The following is a 23,470-nucleotide window of genomic DNA, read 5'->3' on the forward strand; positions in this document are numbered from 1 at the left end:
GTGATTGCAGGCACACAGGCTTAGCCCACTGAGCTATGAACACAGGTATGAGCTTCGCTGCTGAAAGTGGCAACACTGGCGCAAAGCTTCAGCGGCAGAGACTTATCCGTGTGCTATATTGTAGCCGATCAGTGTAAACACTACCCAGACATGTGCTCTTGTTTATTTCGGTCACAATGGGCGTATTCACATATTTCTTCACCCAATACTAACTGTCGGATTATCATGTTATTATCATGCGAATAGCGCGATTTGCAAGTGGGTGGGTGATCAGAGCCGCTTCGAGACGCAGACGCTTAAGTCAGTCACTCTTGTTCTTTCTATTCGTATCACGAAGCTGTAAAAATATATTTAGTTTCTACCTATATATATTTGAAAAGTAGACCGTCCAAAGTTTCTGAGGGTATTTTTAAAATGTGTATATGACAAAAACTCGCGGAGTTATTTAAACGGTCTCGCGAGAATTCTGTCAGATCCCGCCGGCGGGATCGCCGGTCCCAGGGGGTTAATGTTGCCCATCGTGCTTCCCTGGTCCTGTTTTCCCAATAAATCCCCGTTTGTTCCTTACGTCCTGGCTCCGATCGCTTGCTTTCCGGCTCGGGGTCGGTTCTGTCACGATCGCGGGCAAGCGAGCAGGAAAGCAAGCGATCGGAGCCAGGACGTAAGGAACAAACGGGGATTTATTGGGAAAACAGGACCGGGGAAGCACGATGGGCAACATTAATGGTGAGTCTGCCGAAGACAGACTCAGACAAAGACTAAATACACAAGACATGCCACGGAGAACGAGCCACAGGTGAGAACAATCAGGGTGAAAACAGGAGGTAATGAGGTGGGCGTGGCACACATCGGGAGCGGACGGAGCGGGGCGTGACATAACCCCCCCCAAAGGCGCGCACACCGGGCGCGCCCGGGAGGAGGCGACGGACGGGACGACGGAACAGGACCTGAAAGACAAGAACAAAACCCTCAACAAGACCAGGGAAACAAGACCGAGAGACAAAACAGAAAGAGGGACGAGAAGAAGGACAGGACCTGACAGAGAACGGGGAAAACAGACAGACAAAGAGAAAAAGGAGACCCAGCGGGGACACCCACAGGCGACACGAAGGGGCCAGGGGTGCACGGAGGAGGAACAAAGGGACCAGGAGCAGAGACAGGCGGGACAAAGAGAAACGGAGGCGGAAACAGGGGAGCAGAAGGGAGCCCAGGCGGGCGACAGGCAGCGGCCGGAGGGGCCGCAGGGGAGAGGGAGAAGGGAGCAGGAGGGGACCACCCAGGGGCCAAGGGAACGGGATGAGGGAGTGACGGAGGGGACACGGAGGGAGCAGGAGGGAACACCAGTGAAGGCAGGCCAAAGGGGGAAGCCGCGGCAGGCGGAGGCGCAGCCGAAGCCGGCGAAGGCGCCGTCCGACGCCCAGCCGGAGCAGGGGGGCCCGGAGGCGGCCGACGAGGACCCGGAGGCGGGACCGAGGACCGGCACCGAGGATCCAGGGGGGGACCCGGAGGAGACCGCCGACCCCGAGCCGGAGGACCCGTAGGCAGCCACCGAGCCACAGCCAGGGGCCGAACGGGCGAGCCAGGGGGCAGGGAGGGCGGGACCCGGGCCCGACGCCTGTGTCCCCGTCCCTTGTGGGACACTGAAAGGCGGGGTCCTTGGGGGCGTCGGCCTTGCCGGGGTAAGGGCGAGGGAGTCAGGGCTGCGGGCGTGGCCGCAGGTGGGGCAGCCAGAGCCGCGGGCGTGGCCGCGGGCGTGGCCGCAGGCAGGGCCGCGGGCAGGGCGGGAGAGGCGGCCTCAGGCAGAACCACGGGCGTGTGTCCAGCAGGGGGCGCCTTGGCAGGCACCTCGGGCGTGCGACCAACAGGGGGCGCCTCGGCGGGCGCCGCCGTCATGTGGTCAGCAGGGGTCGCCTGGGTAGGCGCCTTAGGTGTACGGTCAGCAGGGGGCGCCTCGGCGGGTGCCGCCAGCACGCGACCAGCAGGGGGCGCAACCGTGGCCACCTCAGGCAGTTCAGGAGCCGGCAGGACTGGCAGTTCAGGAGCCGGCAGGACAGGCAGTTCAGGAGCCGGCAGGACAGGCAGTTCAGGTGCCGGCAGGACAGGCAAAACAGGCAGTTCAAGTGCCGGCAGGACGGGCGCCGCAGTCCCGTGGTCAGCAGGGGCCGTCCTGGAGGGTGTCGCCACCCCGCGGCCAGCAGGGGGCGCCTCGGCGGGCGCCACCAGCACGCGGCCAGCAGGGGGCGCCTTGGCGGGCGCAGCCTCCACGCGGCCAGCAGGGGGCGCCTCGGCGGGCGCAGCCTCCACGCGGCCAGCCACCGGGACTGCAGGCAAGCCAGGCAGGACAGGCGGGTCAGATGGGACGGGCGGTGCCGCTGACAAAGCGGCGGAAGCTGCAGCAAGCGGTGCCGCAGGCAGAGCGGCAGCAGCTGCAGCAGGGAAGACAGGCAGGGCGGGCAGGACGGGCGGTGCTGCTGGCATCGCAGCGGCTGCAGCAGGCGGTGCTGCCGGTAGATCGGCGGCGGCAGCAGGCAGCGCAGCCGCGGGCAGATCGGCGGCGGCAGCAGGCAGCGCAGCCGCGGGCAGATCGGCGGCGGCAGCAGGCAGCGCAGCCGCGGGCAGATCGGCGGCAGCAGCAGCAGGCAGTGCTGCCGGCAGGTCGGGAGCTGGTAGGAGGGATGCCGAGCACGTCGGCGCTGTCCCTTTAAGGGCTCTTGAGACCCGGGGAATGCCGTCTCTAACGGCGCGTATGCCGCCGTGCCCCAGCCGCTCCGGCCGGTAAGAATAAGCCTCCAGCGGAGGTGGCTTCTCCGCGTGGAAGCTGGCAAGGCGGGCAGAGGCGATGTCATCCCAGGCGGGCGGTGAGCTGTCATGCTCCCTGGGTAGCTCCCAGGCGGGGAGCAGAGAGCAGGCTCCCAAGAAGAGAGACGGGGCGGCGTCTTCTCCCTTTCCCCGTCGTCTCTTCTTCTTCCGCCGGCCGGAACTTACTGGAAGAAGCAGGGTTTGAGCGGCAGAAGCCGCTTGAAGCTCAGTCTTGCGCTTTTTATTCCCAGCCCTTTTGGAGACCGGTAGCGAGTCGGGGGGCGGTTCCCGGGTGGCATACCCCGGGTGGGGTAGCCAAACAGCCGCTCTCTCCCTCAGCTGCTGCAGGTTGTCGCCCACCTGCTGGAGCAGCTGTTCCTCGGCGGTGTGGAACCTCCTGTCGAGGAGCTCCCAGCAGCTGTCTACAAGCCGGCGGGCTTCGGGATCCGGGTGGTGATCGAGTTGGTCCGTCCATCGGATCACCTCCTCCTCCATGGGGAGGATTTCCCCAGTAGCGCTGAGCTTATTCAGGAGACTCACCATTCTGTCACGATCGCGGGCAAGCGAGCAGGAAAGCAAGCGATCGGAGCCAGGACGTAAGGAACAAACGGGGATTTATTGGGAAAACAGGACCGGGGAAGCACGATGGGCAACATTAATGGTGAGTCTGCCGAAGACAGACTCAGACAAAGACTAAATACACAAGACATGCCACGGAGAACGAGCCACAGGTGAGAACAATCAGGGTGAAAACAGGAGGTAATGAGGTGGGCGTGGCACACATCGGGAGCGGACGGAGCGGGGCGTGACATAAATATATCAGATTTTTGTTAAGTTTGAAATTTGACATCAAAGTATAGACATTGCAAAATGCAGTTTGGAACACTTGCAGAAACATTATAAAAGTACATAGTAAGCAATGCTGGCAGTTTGTTTTGATCCCAGATATCTGAAAACCAAAGTCTTGGCTACATGAAGATGACTAAATGGTGTAGATGCAACATTAATTTGGATAAATAAATAAGAAAAACCTAACTCATGTAACTATTTCTGGCTCCTTTCATTGAATATGTAGCAACTTTCATGTGTATGAATGAGCCATTGTCACCTGGCCACGTCCCCAACCCCCTTTTGTGGCGCTGAAGGGGATGTATCTGGATCGCGTTTCACCGTTGCGCTGTTAATCAAATTACCATGCGAATGCGATTTGAATACGCGCTAATGCGGCTATTTAGAATGTGAATAGCGATCTTCGGGTGAGAGCGGTACTACACGCCCCCGATGCAGGTAAAACAAAGTAAGATGACATGGTTTACTTTTTTGCCGATTTAACCTAATTAAAAAAACTTTAATACTTCCGACAATGGACGTTTTGAAAAGAAGACAGATTACGGATTTAGCCAGCGTTTTTTTCATGATTATACATTAAGATTTCAGCGAGATATTTATAAACTGAAATAGACGCGAAAAGTACGCGATGTCGTCGACGACATACTCGACCCCAAAGAGTTAAAAGCATATAACTAAGATCGATGGATCTCATGGGAATATGGTCGATTTCTGATCCCCTCAAATTAACGTGATCGAGGCCGATCGATCGGTGCACCCCTAAATGCAAGTATACAAAAAAGACTTCTTGAAACCATACTATAGGTTGTTATGGTGCAGTATTTTACTTTTGTATAAAGCAAATAACTGTTGTAAAAACTGCAGACTTTAAGCTGACGTCTAAAATTTCAGTTGCATTAATAAAAACTATTGATTTGAATGTAATCAGATTATTCAGTACACCTAACTTAAAGCAAATGGGTTAATTAAACTTAACTTGATTTGAAAAAACCTAATTCATTTGTGTGTTGCCAACTGAAGCAATTTTTTTAAGTTGGTACAACAATTCTCTTTTTTCAGTGTACCATTCCTTAAATCACATTCAGTTAAGTTAATAAAACTTAAATGCTTTAAGTAAATGACTGGATATAAGTAAGGAATACTTTTAATACATTAGTAAATATGACTTAAATGACACTTGATACGATAAACGAGTTTGCACAATTTAATTAAGTAAACTTAACAAAATACTTTTTACAGTGTATATCCTCCTGAGACCCCACCCATTCATTTACACATATATATATATATATATATATATATATATATATATATATATATATAAATACAAATTTAAAAATAAAAACAAATTTATTTGTTAACTTTGTTTTAAAAATTTCACATTTATTTTTCAGGTTAGAGATGGCACATCATCTGCAGAAAGAGTATGCTGTGGTGGAATTTTCTGACGGCTTTGCAGTTGTGTCCACTACCTTGATGTCCTGTTCTGAAGGTGCAGATGGAAAACTTGTCTATTCATGTTGGTGGCCTGACCGTTCCTCTTCCAAAGGAGTTCGTAAGATGGCGAAAGAACATGTCAGGGTAGATAAAAAAAACATGGGACCTTCATGCATCAGTTAAAGTCCTTGGTTCTTCCGGCAAGTACTTTTTTTTTTTGTTTTTTTGAAACCCTAGATATTGTACTGCTACTGTAATCTCCTTACAAAGATCTGAATAGTAAAGTGATTTCTATCACAATTTCATTATATTTTCCCTTTCAGATAAATGGGAGGTAATACTCTACAAGGAAAAAAAGGCCCAGGACACTTCATGTTTGGAGACTGAGGAAGAGGAAGAAAGGCTCAGACGTACATCACGGTAAGTTAATTGGCAGTTTGGCCAATTAACTTTGGAAGTGGTAATATGATATTTAATATTATTTGTTTCCTGTTTTATCCCCTAAATTAGAGTTCCGATCCGATACCAGACCGTTTCCTCAGAAGAGGATGAGTTGGATCAGGGGCAAAGGGTCAGAACACCACCAGTGCCTGTGTTTGAAAAACACAGTGAACGTCCGTCTACCACCACGAAAAGGATTGGGGATCATAGCGTGGAAAATGAGCAATCCATTTCGAGTGCCAGCACAAGCACAGGTAAGACTATTTTTAAACACGTCAGACATTTCTGGAAAAGTTTACAAGTTGGATTACTCACAGTTGTGTAAAGTCTTATGACTTTTGAAGTTTCTGCAATCATTACATTGATTTTGAACGTCTAATTGATGTAAGCAATGTTTCATTCAGGGTTCGAGATGACGGCCATTAGGATACTGACAGAGCTATCTGTGGAAGTAAAGGAGCTTCGACAGAGGCTTGACCATAATACAGCTCTCCTTAATGACCTGGGGTGCGTTTCTCGAACAACGACGGAAGTTAGCATTAACGATGCATCGTACTATGGTAGTTCAAACTAACCAACATCCGACCAACGACTGTTTCTCGAAACCGTCGTACCACAGTTGTTCGAACCACGTTAGTTAGTTAGGACTTATGTAGTTGGAACTACAGTGGTTCCAGCGCTGATTGGTCAGACTCACGGCTAACCTACCGTAGTTTAAACCACAATGGTTCCAGCGCTGATTGGTCAGACTCACTGCAAGTCGTGCGCAACAACTAACAACGCACTTTCACAGCCGGTCGCGTACAAACACTCGCGAACTGTGTAAAATATATAATAATCACACACACACACATGTATATTTATTTGTGACATCAATTTCTGTCAGTCACATAACGCCAATAAAATGAAAATTAGCAATCGGGGAAAAATAATGCGACGCTCCTTGGAGTGATAAACAGAATAACTTTTATTCCGACGTTGTCGCTTACAGAATATTGTTATACTGGCTGACTGGAATACACAGGTGTGTGTAATAACCAAACATTACAGACGTAATTTCCCGAGAACAAAGGCATGGATTCGTATCTGGCCGCTGTAGTGTCATTCTGCTAACATTACCCACCCCTGTGCTAATTAATACTTTGCAGTCTGAGATTTGCTCACTACAGACAGTTACCGTACTTATGACCAGAGACCCACACAACAATTACGTTTCAAACTACATTTTCAGACAACTTCACATTATATGTGATCGTAGAGCTAAATTATTTCTTATTAGGTATTAAAGATTATTAAATTTCTTACTTACACGGTGACTATACCCTTATTGCACTGTATTTTCCACCATCGCTGACGAATTTACATATAACTACGCTTCTAACTACAGCTCGTGAGCTGTAGTTCGAACTACACAACTTAACGACAGTGTTTGCGAACGTTCGTTCGAACTATGGTTTCGAGAAACACCTGCGTCGTTCAACGATACATCGCACCACGTAAGTCCGCAGTATCGTTACCTATGTAGTTTGAACTATGGTTTCGAGACACACCTGCGTCGTACTTACATAGTTTGAACCACGCAAGTTGCTAACGTAGGTAGCAACGATGGTTTCGAGAAACGCACCCCTGGTCAGAGAGAAAGAGGCTGATGTTTCCGTTTATCTAAAGGAGGATCCTATCAGCACTGATCTGCAATTAGATCTGCCTCTAACTTTACCCGAGGACCTGCAGGAGCTAGACCTGAAGTTGGAGGATGTGGATTTTGCAAATAAATTGGTAAATTTTTGTGATTTCTATGGAAATTTGTACCTGTGAAGTACCCTTAACATGACCAGTCATTAGCTTTGTTTAAACTGTTACAGCTCTTATGTGAGTTTCCTTTAGCATTTTGTATATGTTCAGAGTTAAGGAGAAGAGGCACTGTCATTATGGCTTTTACCCATGTGCTTTTTCAGGGATCTTAGTATATATTGGTATACTTGAAAATATGTTGTAAAAATTGATGTACTGTAGGAGCATAATTCATTTTGTTTACTTCCTTCAGGTGTTAAAACTTGCTGTTCTTGGCGGCAAGGACGTGCCAAGCACCACCAGGAGAATACTGGCAAACCTCCTGGCACCAGAGCTGGCACGAGAGTATAATTGGACAGGTGCCAAAGGGAAAAAAGAATTTAAGAATTTCAAGATAAATAACATTATACTCCGTAAGTATAAATTGTTAAAAATAAATTTATAGTGACGTTACCAATACATTTCTATCAATGTACATTGAATTTGTTATGGATTTTATACAATTTGTTAATGGTCCTTGAATGATTTTGCTGTCATTTGAAATTCTCTAAAGTTCAAATTAAGACCTTCAAAAAGGAAATGTTTAAATTATAATTATTTATTATTAAATTAATTCTCTATGTTTGGACTAAACAGAATTGTGATCAAAATGTTTTTCTAGTTTTCTGCTAACATCTTAGATCTTTCTGTATCTATGGTGTAGTTAGTTTTCAGTAATTGGGCTGAAAAAGTCCTTAAACTATTTAATACACCTGATGACACAGACAACTTGTACTCTGGGATTGACTAATATAATAATTTGATTGTTTTTAAATAAACAGACAAAACATCAATTACTGCCAAATGGAATGCACAAATTTAATTAGATTATTCCTCATCATCTTTGTTTTGTCAGGCGCTGTGCGACAAAATTCTAAAACAAAAGACACTACAAAGGATGAGGTGAAAGGAAGCATCACCTCATTCCTGTATAATGCACGAGATCTGCAAGGCGGAAGAAGTAAGAGACGTACGGCAGAGCAGGAGAGTGGTGGCCCGTCCAAGCAGGGACGAGTGGAAGTGGACTAGGAGGTTTTGTAATCCCCAAGGCTTTGTAAAAATAAATGTATAAAGTGATTTTTATTTTATTTTTTTATTTGATTTTTATTTTATTTTATAATTTAATTTGTATTTTATTTTTATTTAATTGTGATGTGTGATTTTCTTTAAATAAATTTTGCATAAAACTGATTTTCTGCTTCTTTACTTTTGGTTCAGCCACAGTTTAATTTATCAGTTATTTTACAGGTTTACCTAGCTCATTACTGTTTGCTTGATTTAATTTAGTTACCATGTGTAAATAATCTTAATAGAATCCAGTAGGATCTTTTCATAGCGATCATTTCAAATACCAGCTACTGTACTATGGATGCCACAGTTTAAATTAGCAGGATTGTGAAAACACTAACCACATTTTCTGGATTACTTTCTCTTGTAAAACGTAATTTGTTCTTTGAGTATGCAAAATGCAAAATTTGTAATTTTAACTGTTTAATCACAAACATCCCAGATAAATCCCAGATCTTTGCCCATATGGGCTGGCCCACATTGTGCCCAGGTAATGTAACCCAGATGGGCCCCAGATAAACCCCACATCTTTGCCCATATGGGCCCCAGATAAACCCCACATCTTTGCCCATATGGGCCCCAGATAAACCCCACATCTTTGCCCATATGGGCCCCAGATAAACCCCACATCTTTGCCCATATGGGCCCCAGATAAATCCCACATCTTTGCCCATATGGGCCCCAGATAAGTCCCACATCTTTGCCCAGATGGGCCCCAGATAAATCCCACATCTTTGCCCAAATGGGCCCCAGATAAACCCCACATCTTTGCCCATATGGGCCCCAGATAAACCCCACATCTTTGCCCATATGGGCCCCAGATAAATCCCACATCTTTGCCCATATGGGCCCCAGATAAATCCCACATCTTTGCCCATATGGGCCCCAGATAAACCCCACATCTTTGCCCATATGGGCCCCAGATAAATCCCACATCTTTGCCCATATGGGCCCCAGATAAATCCCACATCATTTGCCCAAATGGGCCCCAGACAAATCCCACATCATTTGCCCAAATGGGCCCCAGACAAATCCCAAATCATCCCATGTTGGCAGGCACGGTGGAGGCAAGTCTGACCCCCTTTGAGAGGGTCCAGACGCTCCTCCAGGACCAGCGGCACCACGTCCGGTATACAAACACTTTCCATGTATTCCGGACCCTGGTGCGAGCGAATGGTATGCGTGAGCTGTACCGCGGCACAGTGCCCATCCTGCTACGCAACGGGCCCAGCAACGCACTATTCCTCGGCTTCCGCGGGCCCATTCTAAGGCTTAGAATGATGTTGCAAAACGACTAACAAACATTTCAAGTTGCGAACGGCCGTTCAGTACGTATCTTGTTCGTAAGTAGTGGAGCATCTGTATTGTCCAACTTCTATCTATGGATGTGGTGCTGCAGTGTTTTTTTCCGCAAAATACTGGATTTTTAGTTCTTATCAACTGGTATTGCTGACAGTGGCTAACACTGGACCTGGCTAGAACTGGTATTGCTAACACTGGCTTAGATCATCTAAAGAGGGACATATTTTGGGTAGATTAGTCTAAAACACTGGAAAACATTTGTCAAATTGGTGTTGGTTTAAGCATTACTTTGGTCGTTAGCTATATATGTGGAAAATGTTTTGAAATAGTATACAATTGATCTATGACTAACTTTTGAACACAGAGAAGTACTGTGTTGTTTCAAAATATTGTTTTTAGGTGAATAAATAACAAAAATCCAAGAGCTCCATGAAGCTGTTATGTTAACAGTGTGTGTTTTAAATCTAATTGGACATGATCAGTGAAATGATTTTGGATCCCCAGAGGAGGACATCATTCCCTGGTCCATTATACCAGGAGGCAGAAGACCCCACCACATACTGTGTGAATGAGGACTTAACAGACCTGGCCACCCTGGTTTAAGCTGGAGTCTTTCATGCCATAACAGGTTAGAAATAATAATAATCATAATGAAAATAGTAATAATGTTAATAATGTTGCACCTGCTAAGCTTTTACTATTCCTGGAACAGATGGGTGCTTGAGGAGTTTAAGCTCTGTGCCAGTTGTGACAATGTGCCTTGCTGTGTTTACTGTACAGTAATGCTCTCTACTGCTCTTTTACAGATGAATGGTGCAGCACACGTGCTATATGACATGAAGTATCCAGAAGCCTGGAAAAAAGGCTCGTGACAGTGTTCTCTGACATACTGTATGAAATAACACTCTGCTGTCACTCAATTAAAGATGTATTTATATCCAGATGCTTGTCATTGTTGTTTTTCATGTGGTCTGGTACCTGAGTAACAGTGGTTGATGTAGTAAACCCTGCACTCTGAACAGCTTCCTGGATCCTCAAGTATAATAGAGAAACACATTTTTTTTACACAAATAAAAAAACTGTAGTGTTGTGTTGCAATCAAAAGGAGTGGCATTTCTCAAAAAGTCACTTTGGGAAAGCTGAAGAAAGAATCCTTATTTTAAGCTTCCTTGATCATGGTTTAATAGCTTGTCGTGTCCATAGCGGCAAGGAGGAGTAAAAACCGCAGAGACAGCCTTCGCACAAATAAAAACTACGAAGGGGACTTTATTAAGGAAACTACAGAGGGGAGTAGATCCTGACGTGGACCTACAGTATGGAGAGCTTGGGGTCATAACAGGTAATAAAGCCAGGACTGGGGAATACAGGATGGAGGGGCACATATAACCATTGTTAACAAGCAGTACACAAGGGATAGGTGTCAGACATTTATATTAAATGAGTCATAAATTGCTTACAACCTCAATGGACCAGAATGCAGCACTTGGAATCGAGACACTGGACTGATGATGCTAGTGTACAGTTTCATGAATAGAATTGTATTATTGGATGGGCATTTCAGGTGAAATTACTAGTCATTTTTTTCCCAGTAGTTACTACAATAATATTTCATTTAGTCCTCTTCTCAACCCACACCCACCACAAACACCGAGAAACGTGTGGAGTGTGGATGAAATATTTATTTCTTTCCACGCAAAATGAGATATTACTCTTTGCTGTAAACGGAGAATGTGAATAAATTAATTTCAAACTGAAATTAAAGTAGAGATAGTTACAGTGCATTAGCATGATGCACTTACAGGCTGAATTTCATGTTTTAGGTGTTCATTATTAAGGATCTAATGCATGTAGTGCAATGGCCCCTTATTGTATTTCTTAGGATTTTTCTCTTTCATTATTTTTCTTCGCTAAAACTGAATGGGCAGCCTAAACCGTAAGACTGAGGCTGACCAAATTTGGCAGGAAGATGGCTATTCCTACCCACTATTCAGATCATCCGACCCAAGTCTGTCAGTCAGATGTGGGTGCCGTAGCGCCCCCCCAACACGTTTCGGTCAATATCTCCTGACCTGTTAGTCCTACATTCTAATTTTTTTTCTGCAGATACAGACTCGTCATTTGGACTATTAAGCTCCGCCTACTTAGATTTTTTTGCTAATTTGCATAATTTGCAAATCCTACTTTTGCCTTAAAGTCCTACCCCATCTTACCAAATCAGACAAATGTGGTGTCAAACCAATCTGTCGTCTGAGCTGATGAAGAGTTATTGAAAAAAGTCTGACATTTATCTATCGTACGGCCACTAGTCACGCCCAAATTCCACCTAAATTTGGCCCATTTTAGTTTGACTGCTATAACTTGGCCATGCCTTGGCCTACCTTAACCAAATTGGAAATCCTACCTCCATGCACCATTCTGGGGACACTGTACAAGGCGGGCCACATTTCATCAATAGGGGGCGCTACAAATACCTACTTCCAATATCTCCTGAACTGCTAGGCCAATCCAAGTGAAATTTGGCACATGTCTACTATGGCCAAGCCTGAGGTCATACTCTTACTATGGCAGTCATAAGTCATAAAATGGTGGAGATAATTAGCCAATCAAAATCAAGCATCCATTTGACAGACCTAGCAATCACCAATCTGATCTAAATCTGGATGGTCCTTTTGTCTACAGACCTTCACCTCACCCTGGTAAGGCCTCCTCAGTCTGCCAGTTGGGGGCGCTACAGTGACAACTTTTGCGTTTCTGCCTATTTCTCCAGAATTGTCAAGCCTACAGTTGACATTTATTGCCAGGTCAATTCAGTATGATATGCCAAATCAAACAGCGTGTAGAACTTGGTTATCCATCTTTGAATTTTTGCCTAATTTGTATAGGTCTGATAACACAACTTTTCACGATCGTCCTAGGATTTTTTGCCAAACCTCTGTCAATCTGGTATCATTGAAATCAGGAGACAGTCCTGATAAATAATTATCCAAAACATCCTAAAGTTTCTGTAAGGTAGGGCCATTTAGGTAAGCTTCAGGTCAGCTGTTCAAACCCAGGTGTGAGGACTCTTCAGCCAATCAGTCCTCTAATTAGTGACCTAATTAGGGAATTGCAGCGAAAACCTGCATACACACCGGCCTTTTGCGGATAAGATTGCCCATCCCTGATCTAGACCGTTCAGATGAGGGATCACGCACACCTGAATTGACTATATTACTGCATTGATTTAGCCTTTCTTTCTCTCCATTCAGACTATGTTTGTGTCACCAGACAACTATTTCTCATTTAATGTGTTCATTTGATCATATGAACTGTTCTTGTTTGTTTGTAGGTGAAAGTCAAATGGAAAGAATGGAAGAGTTGTAAGGCAGTTAACCCTCCACATCCTCAGATCTGGATTGTCATCTTCTAGTATTGGAGGGACTGGGCATCCATGCTGTTTCAGGTAGTTATGAAGAACAGCTGTTGCAATAATGACAATGCAGCATATTCTTGGTGTGAATCGAAGTGTTTTCCGAAGGTACTGAAAACGACTCTTCCAAACATGCGCTCCACTAGACCCCTAGTGCGCATATGAGCTTGGTTGTAGCACCTTTGCTCAGGTGTAATTGGGTGCAAGTATGGTGTAAACAAAAACAGCCTTTGAGCATACCCATTGTCACCAAGCAATAATCCATTATGATCTCCTCTTTCAAACTGAGCATACAGTGATGAGCTAAGTAAACTCTTTAATCCATAACACTTTCCAATGTGCAACAATGTTCGAAAACTGTAATTGGGTAGTGCATACACCTGTATTCCTCACCATCTGGGGTAGAGGGACGTTTTATGATAAAATAGGTTCCGTCGATGCTGCATATGACTCCTGGAAAGTTCCCATATTCATAGAATTGTACCGTGTAATTAACTTGGGTTGCAGCATCTGGGAAGTTCTCAATACACAAATGGCCTTGCATACTCTGCGAACAACTTTACACACTGTTGCTTCACTGACCCCACATAAATCCCCAGTTTCTCTGTGAAAGGTGCCACATGCCAAAAAATGTAAAGTGATGAGCACCTGCAGACTAACTGGAACAGGCTGTCCTCTTTGGGTCATGTATGAAAGACTGGGTTCCATAAGAGACACGATCTCTACGGAATTTACTTTATGCATTTGAAAACGATCTCGAAAACTGATTTCATCAAAAAATTGCAGTGGGTCACTTCTGTCAACAAGAATTTGTCTAGCAGGTGGTATTCGTTGATCATCATTGACACACTCCAAGTAATCCATGTGTCTTCTTCAGCAAACAACATTAATCTGAAGTTAAACCTGCCTGCTGGGAGGTTTTATTTAAACCTCAATTTATTCCTGGACTACCTCTAATCTTCCTTCATGAAACAAGTTTACTTGATTCAGGAATAGGCTTAGTCTAGTACTGTTTTATACCCTGACTGAGAAAGCAGATCTCTGTTAGTCTTAATCACTGTCTGGGAAACCACCCCTATGTCATGAACATTACGCTAGATGACAAAATGCTTTAATTCAGTCCTAGAAATTACCACACTATTCCCAGAATTAAACACTGTGTTCCTGTTGTCAGTGTCATATCAGAGATTGGTTGCACCATTTCAGTAGATCGTTAAACACACACCCCATTGGCAAAGCACAAATATCACCAAACAACCAATCAGAAAATACTCCTCTCTGTAATCAAACACGAGGGCTCAAAACTTAAAATCAATTAACACTTAACACTCCATCTGAAAACACTGTTTGTCAAATTGCTTCACACATGATGCTCAACTACTAACTGCAGTGTTTACGTCTCTGTTTTGGTAATGTTTACAAAACAATACAAATCAAGAAAAGTATATATCTGTTTGCAGAATATATGTTAACTGCTGCATTGTCAATCAATCAGTGCAATGACCCCCCTGCACAGCTACAACCCCAAAGCTGAAAAGTACCTCAAGCTAAACTCAGGATCCTCTGTCTGCTTCCCCAGGCTGCAGCAGATCCACACGAGGTCGTCTACCATGCCGGGGTTCAGAAATAGAAAGTGGCAAGATGCCCCCAGCCCCCTCCAAGTGGGCCCTGAAAGGATGAGGTTGATGCTCACTGATATACTGAAAGAGAGTATCAAAATCTGTTTCTTTTTTTATTGTGCCTCTTATTATTAATACAAATAAACAGACTATGTTACATCTCACATTATCGGACTCTGATGTGTTTTTGGTGCTGGTGCTGGATATCACTGTAGACTTTTATCCACCCATCAATGACTCCCTGCCTAAAGTTGACAGTTCATGAAGTTGACTAGGGAAGGAATGAGTGAGTGAGCGAGGAAGGTAGCACAGACAAAAAGCGGTATCGGGAGACACTTCCATCTTCGATGGCTCACTATGCTCCACCTGTACGTATGAAGTCATCGCTGACGTAGACGCTTCTGTGCCCCGCCCCCACAAGAAAAATGCCTCTTTACTATGCTTCGATTCCACATTTTTCATTCCCTGGTTCTTTGCAATGTTTCCCTTTATCTTACTTAAATAAAACAACTAAATAAACTATTAATGAGCATAAACACAAATCCACTTTGGAATGTTAGGCTCCGGACCCCCCGCGACCCAGTCGGATAAGCGGGTTGGACAATGGCTGGATGGATGGAATGTGTGTGTCATTTGAAAACAATCAAAACCAAATATTATACTTTAAAGTAACTTTAAATAATGACAGTTCATTTCTTCAGGGAAAACCACAGTTAGAGCCTGTTAAAAATTCCCTACCAATATTTCTTGTTATCTCTGTAGGTTAAGTGTCATAATTTGTTAATGTGATGTAACATACAATATAATATAATATACTACTGTAATGTTTCAATGCCGTCATGGCCGGCCTGTACACTGGTACTGCGAGTGGCAGCACCAGTGTACAGATATATATCTATTTCTGGAGGGTGGGACTGGGCAAGGACTGGGTAGAGGTTAAGTCAATGCTGGGATTTGGATTTTTCAAATAGAAATTAATGGAAAGTTCCTACAAAGATACAAATGGGTGTGTGTTTATGTGTGTGTGTGTGAGTGAGTGAGGTGTGTGTGTGTGAATGAGTGAGGTGTGTGTGTGTGTGAGTGAGGTGTGTGTGTGTGTGAGGTGTGTATGTGTGTGTGTGAGTGAGGTGTGCTTGTGTGTGTGTGAGTGAGGTGTGTATGATGCTTTTCAAAAACACCTTATTCAGTCTTCCTGTATGGAAAAGACAGGAGCACTTTGCAGTCAGTCCAACTTATTCACATTTATGTACAGAGAATGCGGTTTGAACATCCTCAAAAACATGCCAATACACCCAAACCAAGCCACGGTTTGTCATGTGACACAAGTTCTCCACAGGAATGCTTACAGATGGCTGCAAGTTTGTTTTCTCATTGAAAGATCATAAGGTCCACAAACAGCTCCACCAGATTTGGGACCAGGGGCCAATTTGCATCAGAAATCAACAAAATCCCCTAACCATCACATAAAAGATTGCAGTGCATGTTCGACAGCTCAGCCTAGATCGTAAGTCACATTTCAGCTTTTGAATTCAGGTCTATTTCTATAGTAAACTCAGGGGGGGTTGTTCTGACCCCATTCCCTTAGAGCTGCCTTGTTACATATATTAATTAAATGTACTCATTCATCATTTAACAGAACAAGTTTCCAAGATTACAAGTTTCATTCACAGTTTCAGTCAAAGCAGACAGTTTTATCCAAGTAAACCCAGTTCACACCTTGGAGAGACGTGTGTTCAGATTCCCCTGTTCAGCAGCATTGATAATGGTCTTCCTGTCCAGGGCTGACTGCTACCCCTGCCCTCCTTCCTCCTGCAGCATAATCCCTGCCCATGGGCCACTTCTGGGAGTCCTTAAGTGGCCTTGCCCAAAACCACTGTCTCACAGTCACCTGTTTTTCAAATTCCTTCTGGGATTTCCATTTCATCAGCACTCGGGTCTGTGAGGTCTGCTTAGCTCCCAGTTGAAAGCTCGGGTTCAAATCACACAGCGCTGTGACTCTCCCTCCTCCTGGAGGGTCCACTGTCAGCTTCTGTCTGACTCCCGCCAGTCCTTGATCACTTCCTGAGCACCGTTTAATGCTCTTCCCCGACATGCTCTGCCATTGGCCTGTCCCAGTGATCACAAAGCCTCCGCGTCCCGCGGGGCTCCAAAGGACAGACTGAAGGCGGAGCTTAGCCTCTTGGAGACCCCGCCCCCTGCCCCACCCTTCTTCCGGGTCCAGGTGAGAAGGGAGGTGGGGCTGCCCCCCTTGCTGGGTGTGGGATTCCGCAGGTGAACAGCGCTCTCATCGATGCCGCATGGAGAGAGAAAGACAGACCTCTGCACCTCAAAGAGGAAGGGGAAGAGAGAGGGAGAGGAAGAGAGAGAGATAGAGACAGATGGAAAGAGAGAGCACTCAGTAACTAATCATCAGACCTACAAGCGAATGTGTGGCTGCATAAGTGTGCACGTACCTGTTTTAGCGTCTTGGGTGACAGCATGGTGACAATGCCGAGCTCCACTCCCCCGTCGCTGCATGCCTTTAGCGCCTGCACCACCTCCACGTGCTTCGCCCACTTACAGTCCGCCCCGTTCACCGCCACGATGTAATCACCCTCGCAGAGCCCCGCCTCCTGCCATGTCGGGCACACGTGTCACTTCTCCTCTCCACTTCCTGCCTCCCAGCAGGAACCACTTCACGAAGAACCCTTCCAGTGTTCATCACTTTGTTCATTAATATTCATCGGTTTATCATCAATTAGTAAAGAAGAGGGGGAGTTAAAAGGGGAGGGGCTTAAAGGGTAATCAGTTTCAGAGGTTGGGATTGAAGGGGCGGCGCAAAAGAGATCTGCTGTTTGGGATTTTGTGGGTGGGGCAAAATGTTTGAGAAGTGGGTGTGGTCTCACCGAGGCACTGCCCCCTGGTACCACCCCAGCCACAAGCACAGGAGAGTCTCCCCGCAGCGTTAGGCCCAGACCACTGTCGGATCGCACCAGCCTAATGCGCCTCTGTGGGCACTACTGGTTCCGGGCTGAAAACACGGACAGCGGTCCCTGTAAGGGGAGGGGAGTACAGGGGGTGTACTGTCATCATAGAACTGTAACCAGCATTTAATACCATATAGTACCAGCATTTGTTCTGCTGGCTGTTGCTTGGTATTTTATCAAAGAAACCTCGAGCAAAGTCTTACCAGGACTTGACAGATTTAATGGCCTCCGCTCAAATCTCTTGATGCCCCTAAAGCCCACTGCAGGGGGGGTGGTGAACGTACCAGTCGCTGAAAAAGATCTGTCACCCGCACTTTTGAGAAGTCAGGGGTCTTCACATCTGGCTTATGTTGAGTCTTGGCTGAGACAGAGAGGAAGACAGGAGAAGGGAAGGTGAGAGGCTGCCCTCTGGTGGTGGATAACCTATCTCACATGTAGGCACAGTGCTCACGCTGGATGTCGGGGACCTCGGCCGTCTGGCAGAAGTCGTCCTCACGGTCGATCTGCGAATAGGCACTGAGCGAGCGCTTGTGCACAGATGCCAGCACCTCCTGCAGGATGTCCATCTTGCGCAAGACCCTGCAGAGGCCGTGGATGCGCATGGCCTCCTCATGGCGGATCACTGCCCGCCGCAGATGTGCTTTACCTGTGCAACACATGGCTACGGCTAACCAGCTAGTCAGCACAGTGAGGTTACACACAGCCACTGCTAACCAGCTAGTCAGCATGGTCTGGTCACCAAACCACTAACCAGCTACATCTGAGCCATATTTGTACCTGTAGCTACACAATCACACGCTCCCAAGTGACATTATGACTCCCCTCCCCCCTGTCCTCAGCCAGCCTGCGCCTCTCCTCAGGGTCCCTCAGCACCATGCCCAGGGGGGGCCCTGATGGCTTGCTGCTGTGAAGCTGCTGCAGCATCCGCTCCCCCAGGCCGTCACCCCATTCTGTGGACTCTAGGGGGCGACAAATACACACATGCGCGCCATCAGGTAGTTAACTGACACATATGCACTCACCTAAAGGATTATTAGGAACACCATACTAATACGGTGTTTGACCCCCTTTCGCCTTCAGAACTGCCTTAATTCTACGTGACATTGATTCAACAAAGTGCTGAAAGCATTCTTTAGAAATGTTGGTCCATATTAATAGGATAGCATCTTGCAGTTGATGGAGATTTGTGGGATGCACATCCAGGGCACGAAGCTCCCGTTCCACCACATCCCAAAGATGCTCTATTGGGTTGAGATCTGGTGACTGTGGGGGCCATTTTAGTACAGTGAACTCATTGTCATCTTCAAGAAACCAATTTGAAATGATTCGAGCTTTGTGACATGGTGCATTATCTTGCTGGAAGTAGCCATCAGAGGATGGGTACATGGTGGTCATAAAGGGATGGACATGGTCAGAAACAATGCTCAGGTAGGCCGTGGCATTTAAATGATGCCCAATTGGCACTAAGGGGCCTAAAGTGTGCCAAAAAAACATCCCCCACACCATTACACCACCACCACCAGCCTGCACAGTGGTAACAAGGCATGATGGATCCATGTTCTCATTCTGTTTACGCCAAATTCTGACTCTACCATTTGAATGTCTCAACAGAAATCGAGACTCATCAGACCAGGCAACATTTTTCCAGTCTTCAACTGTCCAATTTTGGTGAGCTCGTGCAAATTGTAGCCTCTTTTTCCTATTTGTAGTGGAGATGAGTGGTACCCAGTGGGGTCTTCTGCTGTTGTAGCCCATCCGCCTCAAGGTTGTGCGTGTTGTGGCTTCATAAATGCTTTGCTGCATACCTCGGTTGTAACGAGTTTTTATTTCAGTCAAAGTTGCTCTTCTATCAGCTTGAATCAGTCGGCCCATTCTCCTCTGACCTCTAGCATCAACAAGGCATTTTCGCCCACAGGACTGCCGCATACTGGATGTTTTTCCCTTTGCACACCATTCTTTGTAAACCCTAGAAATGGTTGTGCGTGAAAATCCCAGTAACTGAGCAGATTGTGAAATACTCAGACCGGCCCATCTGGCACCAACAACCATGCCACGCTCAAAATTGCTTAAATCACTTTTCTTTCCCATTCTGACATTCAGTTTGGAGTTCAGAAGATTGTCTTGACCAGGACCACACCCCTAAATGCATTGAAGCAACTGCCATGTGATTGGTTGATTAGATAATTGCATTCATGAGAAATTGAACAGGTATTCCTAATAATCCTTTAGGTGAGTGTATTTCCATGCAGCGAACTTGAAAATGAAAAGCCAAAGTAGGAAATGAAAAGTCAAATTGGAAAATTAAAAGACAAAAAGGGTTTTCAATTTTATTTTTCAAAGTTACACATCTGACTCATACATGAGTGGAAAATTAAAATGCAAATAGTGCTATTTCATTTTAATTTTTGCAGGATTTTTGCGCACAGACTTTGGAAAGTAAATGGCAAGTGGAGATTGTATTTTCTTTTTATCATTTTCATTTTATTTTTTGCAGAAAATACCCCCCATACTGATCAAGGCACACTTCATAGGACATGGTTGTCTCATTTGGGTTCAGAGCTATTAACCCCTTATTGTACGTGTTGCCCCATTGCACTTTAAGTGGATGCAAAATAATAATTAATATCTAATACAGACAAAAATAATCTGAAAATCCAAGGGGTGTGCATTCTTCCCTGTAGTCCACTGATCAAAGCGCACTGCACTAGATGTGCCTGTCTTGTCTAGTTTTAAAGTTATCAACCCATTCATGTACACATTATACGGATACATTAGAACAGTGGTTCTCAACCTTTTGCAAGCTGGTCCCCCCCAAAGCTGGCTCATTGCAGTTGGGGCCCCAGTGCCCCCCCCCCCCCCCCCCCCCCACATCCCAAACACCACCTTGCATAGATAGATAGATAGCCCTAGGCTATTATTTTTAGGCCCACATTTATTATTATTATTATTATTATTATTATTTATTATTATCATCATCAGTAGCGGTAGGTAGGCCTATTATCATTACTAGGCTATTGTTATAATTGGCAGTAGCACCAGACTTCTAATGTGAGCTTGCAGACATTATTATTATTATGAGTAGTAGTAGGCCTATCATCATTACTAGGCTATTGCTATATAATAATGAGGTTACATGCATTATTGTTGTTATTATTATTATTATTATTATCATCAGTATAGGCCTATTATCATTACTAGGCTATTGCTATATAATAATGAGGTTACATGCATTATTGTTATTGTTATTATTATTATTATCATCAGTATAGGCCTATTATCATTACTAGGCTATTGCTATATAATAATGAGGTTACATGCATTATTGTTATTGTTATTATTATTATTATTATTATCATCAGTATAGGCCTATTATCATTACTAGGCTATTGCTATAATTGGGAATTGACACCAGACCTCTGATATTAATTTATGCTTTATTATTGTTATTATTACTAGGCCTAATACTAGGCATCATCTGCATTTTTTACAGAAGCTTGCAGGTAGGTGATGTTAATGTGAGACCTGAGCCTGCTTTGCCTTGCAAAGATCCTCAATTCTTGGCTCAATGTTTGATAAACATAGCCTCAAATCATCCTCGATTTGTGCACGATTGCGGTATTTAGTTTTGAGTGCAGTCATTTTTGAGAATCCTGCCTCACACAAATATGTCGACGCGAAAGGAAGGAGAATCTTAAAGGCGACGTCACAGAGTTCAGGATATTCCTGCATCAATGCTGCCCAGAATGACGAAAGAGGGCAGGAGCTAAAGAGTTCCTTCAGTCTACTGTCACTCTTCAGCTCAATAATAGGGCTGGGCGATACTGCAAAATTTGATATCGATCCGATACCAAGTAAATACAGGGCCAGTATCGCCGATATTGATACCGATACTGATACTTTTACTTTAAAAAGCATGCACTTGAACCTAAATGTACTTTTCTATAGGGAATAACAGTGTGTCATGATTTATGAGTTGAATGCTCTCAAAGCAGCTATAATTAAATGTATATGTTAAAACCCAGGACAAATTTTAAACACTTTTAAGCCAAATAAAAACATTTTTATTATTGTAATGATCTGGATTTGGAAACACAAACTTATTACTAGAGAACAATGAATTTTTTTAACTTTCCTTCAGTCTGGGGTTTTTGTTCAGAAACAATAATATAATAACAAAACCATTTCTCTTTTAGCACTTCTTCAATGTCTTTAAACAAATTAATATAGGCTATATTTAATCAGCCTGATGATGAAAGTAACAAGTTCAACTATGATCAAGTATTCGTTTTTTTTTTTTTTCCAAAACTAATACTGAATGTCCTATATAACTCAAATATTAATTTCACCACTGTAGCTAGCTACCTGGGTATTCATTGCCTCTCCGAAACGACTCGGCCAGTGACCTCTGTCTCAGGGCTGGCACTGCTGGGGGTCTGTCTGGAGGATTTGCCTCCTCTTCTCTCCTTTTTTGCAGCTCGGCGTTCTCTTTTTCGTGTTGTTTTATGTGTTTGTGTAGATTTGTGGTGTTGCCACAGTATCGAATAGACTTTCTACAAACATCGCAGTTTGCAATATTTTCGTTTACTGCAGTAAAATAACTCCAAACAGCGCTCCTCTTTCTTTCCGTCATCTCAGAACAGCCAAAAGTGCTTGCGCTTTGGCGCTGCTGAGTCACGTGACGAAAGGACAACTAATAACAGCAGAGCAGGGAGGAGCAACGGTGCATACGAGCTATAAAAGGAGCGGGGTATTTAGAGGCATGTCCGCTCTTTTATGAAACAGGAGCAATGTACTTTAGCGTAAATTAGATGAAATTTAAATAATAGTATCGATCTCGGAAGACTACTATCGATCCAATATCAATACCAACGTTGGTATCGATACTATCGATATTAGGATCGATCCGCCCACCCCTACTCAATAAGCTGTTCCTGCATATCAATTGATAGCTCGTTTGCTGTGCACACAAACGGATCTCGAACCCACGCAAAAGAGCGATAATCCTCTTTAAAGTATGTCGCAAATTGTTTTCACCACAAAAGTCTCCAAAAACACCAGTAAAAGTCACTGGATTTGTCGCTTTTGACAAAAAAAAATAAGTCGTCAGGAGGATGATTTGTTTGTGCTATAATCAGTGCTTGAAGTGGGGGAAAAGGTGGCGGTACTCACTTTGCATTGGCAAATCATTACATTTTTACAGTGAAAAACAAAACTTGGAGATAATGCTGTTACAACAATTTATTGTTGTTTATTTATTAACATAAATGTATTTAAACGTGTGTGTGTGCGTGGCTGCGTGCGTGCATTTCAAAAAAACTAAAGGAAAGCTTTAACTGTAGTCTATATTCTGACTAGTTTATTCGTTTTTTATATATATATACACACACACACATATATATATATAACTAAATACGACCTCACGTTTTATACGTTTGCAGCCTCTGCAACTTCCGTGCGTCATAAAAATTAATTCGGATGGTTCGATTTTCTGCAATTTTCGTATCCGTAGCAAATATTTTGAGGGGTGTTTTTGACAATTGAGAGCCACCAAAAGACGAATATGAAAAACGAATACGACAGTTTCGGACTCAGTCAGGGTGCAAGGACCTTAAACTTTTGAGGCTTGCGCAGCTTCTCGAGGAGAAATCAAACAAATGAGCGCCGTTTTCTAAAGTCTATGAGCGCAGCACACACAAATAAACTAAATTGACATAATGCAGTTAAATTTCAAAATGTGGTGTTTTTATATT

At 44.6% G+C, this 23,470-nt stretch overlaps 2 protein-coding genes and 2 long non-coding RNA genes across 4 annotated transcripts in view; 3 read left to right on the top strand and 1 right to left on the bottom strand.

The window, feature by feature from the left end:
- LOC140588972 (mitochondrial nicotinamide adenine dinucleotide transporter SLC25A51-like) overlaps nt 1–9,722 on the top strand; it is a 67,487-nt gene extending 57,765 nt beyond the window's left edge. The window contains exon 2 of the mRNA XM_072711628.1: nt 9,481–9,722. Within this exon, the coding sequence (XP_072567729.1) occupies nt 9,481–9,722 (242 nt within the window). The remainder of the gene's footprint in view (nt 1–9,480) is intronic.
- LOC140588696 (uncharacterized) lies at nt 5,301–8,547 on the top strand. The gene is made up of 5 exons (XR_011989872.1): nt 5,301–5,505; nt 5,596–5,780; nt 5,931–7,302; nt 7,571–7,730; nt 8,213–8,547. It is a non-coding gene; the product is annotated as an uncharacterized lncRNA (long non-coding RNA).
- A 411-nt stretch (nt 9,723–10,133) lies between the features above and the next one.
- Nucleotides 10,134–10,667, top strand: LOC140589012 (uncharacterized). Its single transcript, XR_011990189.1, has 2 exons — nt 10,134–10,354; nt 10,533–10,667. It is a non-coding gene; the product is annotated as an uncharacterized lncRNA (long non-coding RNA).
- Nucleotides 10,668–14,854: 4,187 nt separating this feature from the next.
- Nucleotides 14,855–22,689, bottom strand: LOC140588693 (rhophilin-1-like). The gene is made up of 6 exons (XM_072710567.1): nt 22,083–22,689; nt 18,498–18,679; nt 18,172–18,366; nt 18,005–18,081; nt 17,208–17,366; nt 14,855–17,079 (listed from the first exon to the last, which is right to left on the bottom strand). The coding sequence occupies exons 3-6, from the start codon at nt 18,320–18,322 to the stop codon at nt 16,873–16,875; spliced, it is 594 nt and encodes a 197-aa protein (XP_072566668.1). The 5' UTR covers nt 18,323–18,366; nt 18,498–18,679; nt 22,083–22,689; the 3' UTR covers nt 14,855–16,872.
- Nucleotides 22,690–23,470: the final 781 nt, after the last annotated feature.

This window comes from Paramormyrops kingsleyae, chromosome 4, assembly GCF_048594095.1.
Source record: "Paramormyrops kingsleyae isolate MSU_618 chromosome 4, PKINGS_0.4, whole genome shotgun sequence".
NCBI classification, from domain to species: Eukaryota; Metazoa; Chordata; class Actinopteri; order Osteoglossiformes; family Mormyridae; genus Paramormyrops; species Paramormyrops kingsleyae.